At 42.5% G+C, this 11434-nt stretch overlaps 1 protein-coding gene across 1 annotated transcript; it reads right to left on the reverse strand.

Moving 5' to 3' along the window:
- Positions 1–6231: 6231 nt before the first annotated feature.
- Positions 6232–11152, reverse strand: mycn (MYCN proto-oncogene, bHLH transcription factor). Its single transcript, XM_011491592.3, has 3 exons — positions 10891–11152; positions 9877–10517; positions 6232–8227 (listed from the first exon to the last, which is right to left on the reverse strand). The coding sequence occupies exons 2-3, from the start codon at positions 10499–10501 to the stop codon at positions 7497–7499; spliced, it is 1356 nt and encodes a 451-aa protein (XP_011489894.1). The 5' UTR covers positions 10502–10517; positions 10891–11152; the 3' UTR covers positions 6232–7496.
- Positions 11153–11434: the final 282 nt, after the last annotated feature.

Raw genomic sequence — 11434 nt, forward strand, 5'->3', positions numbered from 1 at the left:
AAAGGATGCTTTTATTAAATTGTAGGTGAGTTAATTTGGTCCAGATAACCACATGAGATTTGTCCAGACACAACCTCAAAATAGACTAAAAATAACAGAACAATGACATTGAACTGGTACGCCCAAGTGAATGTTTTACAGGAAAAGGAATAGTCCCCCTATAAAGGCTAAGTGATTGTGACACATCAATTGCATTTGTTTTGTTCTTCATATACCTATGATGTATTGTTTGAAATCCTTTTCACAAGTTCAGATGTGCCACCTACTGACCTCCCTGTCTTTCCCCTCCACTTGTGTCGTGTAGATGAGCGCTGCTCCGACTGATAATGATGGTGCGGGCATTGAAAGAGAAAGTAACCCTGCCGTTTCCCTTCTTTAAGATTCATTAACACAATTTTCACTGAGCTCTGTCCCACATGTGTCACAGTGATGGCTGTTGAGGATTCTTCTGCCCCCGGCTGGCCCCATCCTCTGCCCTGTTGCACTTCGGATCACAACAAATCCGACAGATAACTGTCAAAGAACAAGTCGCCCCAAACTCATTCATACAACTTCCCCACACCCTAATGCCCCCTCATGGTTTGATTGCTTGTCTGATCTTCACGCTTTTAAGTTTAGATTTAGGAATTTCATGTAATAATTGGTTTTGACAGATACTTTTTCATCATGTTTTGGACCATCTAAAAGGCTTAAGCATGTTGGATTAAAGTTGGCATTGGCATTTCTTGTTGATCTTCACATTTTGACCATTAAATATTAAATAAAGGTAAGTTTAAAAAAATTAAAGACCTTTTCACAAAACTCCTTCAAATGCCAGTTGTTACCTTATTTAACGACAAATTAACTTTTATTTTATTTATTTTTTTGCAAATTTAAAAGTGAAGCTAAGTTTGTTTCTCTCAATAATCCAGAAAGAAATTTCAGACTGAATATACCCACTGAATGCAGGCTCATCAAAACAACTTTTATAGCTATACACATTGCTTCTCCCACTGTTTTCCGACAATCTATATGTCAAAGACCCTTATCAAAGTACCTTCTTGCCTCCACTGCAACAAAGTAGCCAGTAAAAAGCACAGGACTTCTTCCATTATTCCTTCTCTTGTTGCTTTACTCCGCCCTCAATTTTCCTTGGTTTTGTTTACAAGCTTTAGCATGAAACAGAAATGTCCGGTTAAAGGCCGTATGAATGCAGACCAAACGCAAGGTTCAGGACTTGATCCGAACGATTATGTTGAACTCTGTCGATCATTAAACCATGTCCTATTACTTTTCTGTACAAGCTGCATTCCTCCAACTCATATTTCTGGCATCTGACCTTTGCCAAAACACTCAGACTCATTATTTCTTAAGAAATTCACACAGTTGCCTCATCCTTCAACTTTTCCAGATGAACATCAATTCTATCCAAGTTTTCCATCATATTGTAGTCATCCTCTTATGTTACTGTTTCGCCAATTTTGTCACAATGTTTCACACCAATAATAAAAAAAAAAAAACGTTTCTTTTTTTAGAAAATGTGAATTATAGATCAGTCTTGGTCGTCTTAGTAAGTCGCTGTTGGCCCCTGTCCTCGTCCCTGAATACTCCAAGCGTAGATGTAAAGCATAACCAGATGCTGATAGATTACAGCCAACCCGCTCCTGTGGGAAGAGCGGAAGATATTCAACGATATTACACATGCCCTTAACTCTGATGAGTCATTTTTACATAAAACATAATTGAAATTGAAGACCTCTTAAAATGTGATAGTTGAGCTCTAAACATGCAAAGTTTCCTGTGTGTCATAGTAGCGTCACATTGTGCCTTTGAAATAAAACCACACACAGCAGCTCGTCTGTTGTAAGTTGCCCCTCAGGGTTGAGGTGACTAAGGTCTAACCCAGCTCTCCAAGGCCATAAGTGAGTTTCATCCTGATGAGATCACCCAATCACAGAACCACAACAAAAACAAACAACCGGGCATTTCCACTTGCATGGAGCCAATTTTGAAGCACCACTTAATCCATCAAGAACACTTTTCGACTACCAGAAGTAGCAAATGTCCTTAAAAAAGCATACAACCTCTACCACCTCAGAGTCCTGGGATAGTGAAGAAACAAGAGAAAGTATTAGAGGAAGGGTAACAGTAATGTGAACTAAAAAAAAAACATTCAAAAGTAAACTGAGCGGTTCCATAAATGTATTGAGCACAGTTTTTTTAGACCTGAAGGTGAAATTCCACTTCCACAGTTCCTTCTTTCTGTAGCTTCATCAAGTTCCACTCCAAGGTGGAACTCATCATTCTCTTAATGTTTATGATAAGAGAAATGCTTTTAAATTAATCTTATTAAACATATAAAATTGGACACAGATTGGGAAAAAATTACCCACATGCTTAAAAAGAGGAGGAATCCATCATAGTTGGCCCCAACAAATAATCAAGATATTCTGATTTAGATCGTTAAGTGCACCTGTTTTCTTTATGCAAATAACACTAAGTTTTATATTGAAAAGGAAGGAAATTGTTCATTGATTGTATGTAAAAACTAGATTGAAAGGTGTGACATCCCTCATGGAGAAAAACTTACTTCCAGCTCCAATGAAACAAAGTCAATTCAGTTGTAATTTTTTGCAATACGGACACCGCCACGTTGGAGCCACATGTCATCAGCAGATCGTTATTATGGGAACCACTCTTGCCAATCAGGGGTGAGCTTGTTGGAAGGCCACACCCCTACCACTAGAAAGTGGGCTCAGGAGAATCTGTCAATCAAAGGCTTCAAACGTTCAACATGACATCATATACTTTTATAGAGGCATCTGATTGGTGAATTTCTAACTTGATTACCTTGCACTCCAGATGAAATATCAAGAAATAAAAATGTAAAATATTCAAGCACATGTTATAAAATGTGTCAGAATGCTTACTGTAAAAAAATAAAATAGAATAACTGAGTAATAGCTGTTTATTTCTCAATAGAAGTCTATAGGAACCAGCAGGTACTTCCTGTTTGGTACACCAGGAGGGACAGGTCTCTTAGTCCAGTTCTCAAATACAGAATAAAATCCTAAAAACAACAAAATGTAAAATTTCTAAATGATTAATTTCTTTTAATAGGCATTGTATGTCAAATCTCACTTGTCTCTTCTTAAAAAAACATTTGCAATAATTAATAGTACAATATGACAAAACATTATCATAATCTTTCTGTTTCTGTTGTGTTTGAAGGTATTCAGACCTGCTCAACTGCTAATGATGAGGTTCACTGTAAACACTTAATATTACACTCCTTTATTACCCTCCTTTGACTGTATGTTTTGTCTCATTAAGTTTTTTTCGATTAAGTGATCTCTGAGCTGTTTTCCTCATATCTTACTTTTCTGCTTCACCACAATTGTAAAGCGTTTTAAAACAACTGTTATGCAATGTGCTTCACAAATTACTCAATGACAGATGAATATCTCCAAATTTATGTTGTGCAATGCTGTGATTGAGGTAGTCGCTGATAAATCAGACGTGATTCTAGAAACCAACACTCTGAAATTATTTGTACAGCAAACATTGTGGCAGAAGGCAGCATGTTAAGGCTGATTCTGGACAGGTTTGTGGCTGTCATAACTACATATTATGTTGTATACAAAAGAAAAAAGCAATGTTGTTCTTTAAAACTATATTTTGAAATGTTACCTTTGTTTTATTTTTTATTTTTGCTGCGGGGAAACTTTTTTTTTCCTTCTTCGTCTTTCTACCCTCATCATTTGCCTGCTTTTACTTTCATCTTTTTATTGCTTAAATATGTTATCGGCCCTGTTTTGTCTCTCTTCTTTCTTTTTCTTGGTGCTGTGTAGTCCTGCCAAGGCCGTTTCTTTCCTAGAACACGCTCTTGAAAGGCTATTCATGCATTCTTCAATGAAACCCTATTGCATCTGTCTGCAAGTGTGTGTGTGTGTGTGAGAAAGAGAAAGGGGGAAAGAAAAATAAAAAAGAGAGCGAAAGGTATTACGGGGGCTGTGCTATACAGTACCATCTGTATGCAAATCTCCTCAGACTTCGGTAAACTTTGATCAAACACTCAGGCCTCCTTTTCTCCTCACAGAGTCCCTCCCTCCCACCCTTTCTCGCTTCACTGTCCACTCTGTGTTCTGCAATTACTGTAGCTCCACAGCTCTTTGTCATGGCTGCATATCACACAGCCAGGGCAAAAGGTTCCTTCAAGGATCTTCCCCGAGTCCACACACAAACACATGTTTTCTGCCCCACTACCTCCTGCTGTCCCCTTCATGAAAGTCCACTCCTCTACCTAACCTTAGGTGTCATTTCTGAGTACCTGCAAAAAGACTCCAAAACAGCGACACCCTTCTACACTCCAAATCTGCTGGGCCACTTGGTAAACAGAACCTGGTGTGGCACACGGGTGATACCATTGTTCTGAGTCGGGCTCTTCAATGAGGACGCACACAGGAAGCATTGTTTGGCTCCATATGGGAAGGTTGACATGTTGAATGCAGATCCGATGTTCCACAGGGTTGTAGCAGAAAGTGTTTGTCAACTGATAAATAATGAAGGTCTCAAAAGAAATGACACCTAAACATGTGGAATTAACTCATGTGGAACTTTAACGTCAGCACATTGAGTGTTTCGGTAGCTCCTATCAGAGACATGACAGGATCATTAAACACAGTTCATTGCCTAAAACCACATTTATCTTCATGGATCTTCTTTTCATCTTTGCTGCAACATGTTTAAATATGATTCCCCTTTCAGAAACTACACTGTTTGTCATTGAATAAATTGCAGCATTATTTGCCTCATTTTGATTTTGATTTACAGATTTAAAATGTTTTTTTTTTTTTTTTAGTAAAAAGCTTTTCAGACAACACACTGTTTTTTTTAAATGGATCTGAAAATATTTCCATTATGTGTTTTCTATCAGTCACTTCCCTTTTTTTACAGTGAATTTTCCTAACTGTATCTTTTTTTGTTTTCCTCTAACTTGCCGCCTTCTTTTCTTTTCCCCTTCTTTTCTCCTCGCTGTTATTGTCCGTGAACTTGTTTTCTTCCACACTAAGCAGGATAAGTCATAAGGCAGATGGTAAGGGAAGTCCCAGGGGACAACACACACACACACACACACACACTCAGAAATAAAGACACCAGACTCCTGTCCTATACACACATGCACTGTAAGTGTGCACAAAGACAACAGACCACTGTTATGTAATCCACCAGTTCCACTCCCCCACTGAGAGACTTAGTCTCAACTCCAAAACAGAGTCATCAGTCTTCATATGGCGCTGTCTTTTCCATAGGAACATACTTCTGGATTATTTGAGCTCTTTTCCTGAAGATGTTTGTCTGTGACTGGCTTCAATTTTAAATGCTAAATTTTTTTTTTTTGGCACAAAGAAAAATCAATTAGCTTGTTGTGATGTTTCTGGATTTAAAAGAAAAAGTCAACTACTCTGCATTTTCTACTGTTAATTCCCCTCTCGCCATGTTTGTTTCTTTCCTCTGTGAGCATTGAGTGAATGGAGACCGTGGCAACAGATTTCTCTTTCAGCCGTCTCCAGAGAACACCTGGCGCGGCTCCTGACAGCCACATTTTTGGCCCGGCGCTCCAGTCACAGAGGGACGGAGCGGAGGAAAGGTTAGAAGAGGTGTAGGAGGAGGGCAGAAGCATGTGGCTGATGTTGGTAAACAGTATCCGGCCTTGTCCCTGCAGTCGTGGCAGGCAGTGCACAACACCAAAGATATCAGAGGCCGGGGCCACACACAGACCACAACAAAAGGTAGACACACATATTTGCATTCATGCACACACAAGCTCGTGCACGCGGGCAGGAATACACAGACAACTAACAGACAAATAAAAGACTAGCTCTCGTGTCTGCTACTCAGCAGCTGCTTCAGTTTCCATGGCAACATGCTGAACAATGTAGTGGGAAGAGCTGTGTTGCTTCAAGAGGGAAATAGAGAAGTGTGTGTGTGTGGAGATGTGTGCGTGGCTCACTTGAAGTGTGTATGGGTGTGTGGGTGGGTGTGAGAGGCTATAGAGGCGGCTGTAGCCGCAGGGTGCTGAGACAGAGAGAATTCAGAAGACACTCTTTTTCTTTGTCAGGACCAGTCTTTGAGAGGAACAAAACAAATACAGAAACGTGGGGCCAAATGTGGAAATATGAAAGGATGAGAGGGTGAAAGGTGATATTTACACATTTTTTTCTCCCAACAAAAAGTCTACAAAACTCTAGGTGATGATTTCATGAATTCTATTTATTTTTCCAAAAAAATGAGGTATTTCAAAGTGCTATGAGTTGCAGCACTAAATGTACATTTTTAAAAATTAAAAGAAGAAAACGTTTTATATCAGTTTACCCAGTTCTATGCACCCAATAGTTACAAACATAAACAAAAAAGGGGGAAACAAAACCAATAAAAAAAGAGTCCAGGTATTTGAGGATGGGACAAATTTGTTGTACAAAAGAATTATCAGAGATATGAGAGAAAAAGATAAACTGATATCTAGCAGAAACTCATTTTCATACGAAAATATAAGTATTAAATTTAGTATGTATCAAGTTCACACTAAAAGCATAAACATGGGAAGAATTAGTAATAGGGTAGAATACAAAAAGAGAGAAAAAAAAGTTATATTACAAAGTTTTATGACCTTCAGAATTGAGGCCTTACAGTACTTTTAAATGTATATAAACTTCCAGTCTATTGGCAGCTTCCTGACTTGTATATTCATATATATAAAAAAGTAAAAACAGGGACAAACTCTTACAAAACAAGGCAGATATGAATGTATTTTGTCTGTACACTGTTATATACAAAAGTGTCGGGTAGCAAGGTGCACAGTTATACATCCACTGACTTGGTTTTGAGCACCAGTGTGAGGAGTGAGACAAAGACAACCTGTAGTGGCATTGCTTCTGTGACCCATAATGCCTCAGTCATAAAAGTCTTTGCAGTGGTGAAGGCAAAATAAGTGTGCACCGCTTCTTGTATATGAAGTCTCCAAGCAAAGTGCCCTCTAACACACATCCCTGTACGGAATCGAAAAAATTCCAGGCTGGTGTCACAGTGAGTACAAAATAAAAAACAAATAGAAATGATATAAAAAGCAGGCGAAAGGTCGCCTGAAAAAGCATCACCTATTTTTCCCCGTCCATTCTCTTTTAATCGTTCCTCGATGTGACTGGATTGTAAAGTAAAACCCTAAACATTCTTAATGTCAACAAATGTGCAAAAAAAGTGGCGGCAGTGAAAGTCCAGGTAAACCCACCAGAAACCCCCCTTTTCCCTTTACCCACCCCCCTCCTCCTCCAGCTGTTGACATTTCTGCATCAAGATCCTCTGACGTCTGTTTGAGTGTGCAACAGTTGTGTGGGCCTCTGTGCCTGTCCTTTGGGATGTAAGCCTGTCATATTTCAGACTGACTTGAGGCAGGAGTTGTAGGTGGGTGGGGTCATCCGGGGTGTATGTGAGTGTTTCGTTGTTGTGGCTGATGTCTGTTAGCGAGTCCTAGCCTGCTCCAGTCTGCGCATCAGCTGCTGCCTGCGAGACTGGAGTCTGTCCTTCTCCTGCTGCAGCCTCAGCTCCTCCACCTCTAGTGAACTCACATACTCTGTGGCTTTCTTTAGGATCAGCACCTTTGCCGCCTTCTCGTTGTGTGCCAGCTCTGGCACATGGTCACGCAGAGTAAGGAAACTGGAACGAAGGTCATTGCGGCGCTGGCGCTCCAGGATGTTGTGGTTTCGTCGGCGCTCACTGTCCTCGGAGTCAGAACTGCCTCGTGGGCTGCTGTCGCCACTGTTGCTGCGCTTGTTTCGTGACCCAGATGTGCTGCTTACTGAACTGTAGGATGAGGAGGAACACGAGGAGGCTGTTCTAGTTGGAGGCCGCGGTGTGTCTGACGTCTTTGCTTTCTTTGGAGGTGGGAGAGGGTCATCATCTGAGGCATACGGTGACGGGGCTGCATAGTTGTGTTGCTGCTGGTGGACAGAGCTTCTCTTCAGAATGAGCTCCTGAGGGGCTCGGCTGCTGAACCGGCTCACCAGGCTGGTTCCTCTTGCATCTTGGCTTTTCAGATGAACTGAAGCTGCTGATTGCATTGATGCTTTATTGACTGTGGAGCGCCTTTTCTCCACTGTAACAACATCTATCTCTTCTTCTTCCTCCTCTTCCTCCTCCTCCTCCTCTTCGTCATCTTCATCATCTTCCTCTTCATCATCATCGTCCTCCTCTGTGAAATAGAGAGTAAAGAAAATGCTCAAACACAGCAGCAGGTAACAGGTATTCAGATGAGTGTGGGAGGGAATGTTGCTTGGTGCTGTTTGTTTAGGCAGAAACCTCTTAGAGACCGTCAGTCACTTCCCACCAGCTCTGCAGGCATTGGCATGTTCAGTATGAGTATAGTGGAGACATGTTGGATTTCTACTCTCTATTGCAATTCTTTTCTTCAAAGGCTTTCCCAAAAATCCTCTGGTTAGATGGAAAACGCCTGCTTTTACGCCCAGTCCCACAGAGTGTGTCAACAAGGACAGCCGGTACTTCGAATTTAATTTGACCTCCTATGACGCTTCTGCAGAGCTGAAAGTGATAAGAGCAGCTGCAGCTTATCATCTCTGACTTTTGAAGGTGAGAGGAAGTGACCAATCCTGAGGCTTAGAGAGTGAGACCCAGTTAAAATGCCTTTGTGATAATAGCTCTCATTATCAGCTCTGCGGCATCTGAAGAGTGTGGCATTTTACAGCTTATGCTAACCTACTTCAGACACCTCTGCGCCATGATGCTGTCTCAACCCTGACGCTAATCGCGCCCACTGTCTGCTGCTGACACCAAAACAAAGCTGGGCACAGCTGGCTGGAGGACGGGGGTGTGGCGACCACATGTGACGCCAGGATTTAGTTCTTTGGTTTTTCCACTCCCAAAAGGCAGCAGTCGTTTGGAGGCTGGAAAAAAAGCTCTTCAAGGACTTTTTTCTTTTTTTTCTTTTTTTTGGGGGTGGGGGGCGGCAGTACTGCCGTGCAGAGCCCCAGGACTGGAGCTGCGCCAAGAAGACAGCTGTCCAGATGGAGGCTTGTTCAAGGCGTCATTTCTTGATACTCGCAACAAAAAGAGACAAACTTTGCCAAACTGAAGGCTTTGCTGTTTCACGGCTTTAAAAACACGCTGATAAGGAGCTGCGAGTGTTTGTTTGGGGACGCATGAGCAGTAATAGCCGCTATGGTGGAGGATGTTTCAGGGAAGCAATTCCCGACATCTGATTACCTATTCATTATGTGTGGTCTGTGTTTTGTTGTGTTTAGATGTAATACTTTTATTTTACTAGCTCACTGTCTAAAATAAAGTGTAAATTTTGTCAGCCACCGTGCGCAAACTGGCCCTCAACCCATGCGTAAAAGAGCCTTCATGGCAACATGATGAAGCGAACATTTTATCAGCTCACGGCATGACTGAAGACCCTTTCATCCCCTTCAGTTTGGCCGGCGTGTGTGTCTGTGTGAGTGTGTTGTGTCTTTTTGTTTGGCTCAGATGCCAGCTGAGTTCAGTAAGGCGCACAATTCCCCATTTTACTGCCATCTGCCGGATGAAGAGCCCACTGATTACATAAAGCAGTTCACTGTGTCACTACTACCGTGTGTGCGCGCGCGGGAGCAAGTGTGTGTGTGTTTGTGCGTGTAACGGGTTAATCCATTGGTCATATGAACAAGCTCCAGACACTGTGACAAGATAGGATGCAGATCTCACACGTGAGCGCAGCCAGAAGAAGAAAGGGGGGCGTGATAGTCAGAGTGATGGAACTTCTGATCCATATTTATCCGAAAATATTTAAAAATGATTAGACTGTCATTAAACAAAAATGCTTTTTGACTTTCTTTTCATCCTTACCTGAGTCACTGTGTGCGCTCGCGGTGATTGCGGCAATCATAACGGTCCCAGGTGTGTCCCTGCTGCTGTTCTTCTTGTTGACAGGGAAGGGGAACACTACTGTGGGGTCCACACACTCAGACACCGGGCTGCCCCTCGCCTCCTCCTGCGCCTTGATGTACACGTTCCTCCCGCCCGTTGAAGACGTAGAAATCACCTTGCCCAGCTTCTCCGTGACCACCCTTTCCAGTTTTTCCCTGGCAGAGAAGCCGCTCCACATACAGTCCTGTAAAATGATGCTGTTGGGGTTTGTATCCAAAACGGACCCAAACAGGTCTCCATCCTCCGATGCTCCCCAAATATCGTCCTCGGGCAGGAACAGCAGTTCGGAAGCCCAGTCCAGCGGGTCCCCCAATCCAAAGCCAAGCGGATCTGCTTCCGGAGAGCCGATCACCGGCTCTCCCTGTAGCGCTGCGCGGCTTGGAGAGAGGGGCGGAGTGGGCAACAACTCGAATTTCTTCCAGATGTCCTCCCCCGGTGGTGCAGAGTCAGGACCACAGAAGTAGAAGTCGTCCTCGTCCGGGTAGAAACACGGTTGCAAGTAGTCAAACTCCAAATCGGAGTTTTTACTCGTACTCGCCGGCATTCTCTCCCACAAAAACCTACCAAGAGACAAAAGACAGCTGTTAGTGCGCGCTGGAGAAGGAGCGTCTCTGTCCTTCCGCGCTCCTCTATATGTCGCACCTGAAAACTGCGCTGCAGAAAGTCAAAGCCCACACACAGTGTGCCACACCAAATTTTACCTCGTCTGAGATTGAAAGCAGCACACGCGCAAATCTCAGACAAGGCTGTGCGTAAATGTGACCGTGACGCGCAAACTACAAGCCAAAGGACTCGGTGCAGCACTTCTTTCTCAGGTAGACTCTAAATGCATATTTACTTGAAAATCAAATAAACAGCATTACCTATCACACCGCTTATGCATTCTGTAAATAAGGCGAGACATAATTAGGCAGGACAGAGTAAGACACTCACCACGTCCTAACTTGGGACGGAGACGCAAACCAAATTTTCTTTTATCTCAGTCAGTAATACAAACACTAGATTCGGAGAAGTCATCCACTTTGGGAGCTCAGACGGTCCTCTGACACACATAGTGGCTGGTCGCAGAGTGTTATTCCTTTACTTCTGCAGGATGAAGGTAAGCTCCTCCCACAGAGGCTGGCGGGGTGGCGCCTACAGACGGGCTTTTTCGGATGTGATGAGGCGCGGGAGACAAGCTGGCTGGAAAAGCTTTCTTTCAAGGTGAATGAAAAAAAAAAAAAAACAGCGATTTAGGAGAGCAACACAGGAAGAGGTTTCTTTGGAAACAAAGAGAAGAGTTGAAAAAAAACTAGAAATAAAGGATGGAACTAAAATTAATTAATTAATAGACTCAGAGAGAAGGTTTTATGTGCCTAATGGGGTGTCAAAGCCAGGTCCATCAAAGAATTAGCAGAAACGTCAGTAATCCGATTGTACAGAATTACTTTTGAGATTGCTTAAGAGCACTACAGCAGGTTGATCAAACATGTGAGGC

The sequence above is a fragment of the Oryzias latipes genome, chromosome 24 (assembly GCF_053564925.1).
Source record: "Oryzias latipes strain Hd-rR chromosome 24, Olatipes_Hd-rR_3.1".
NCBI classification, from domain to species: domain Eukaryota; kingdom Metazoa; phylum Chordata; class Actinopteri; order Beloniformes; family Adrianichthyidae; genus Oryzias; species Oryzias latipes.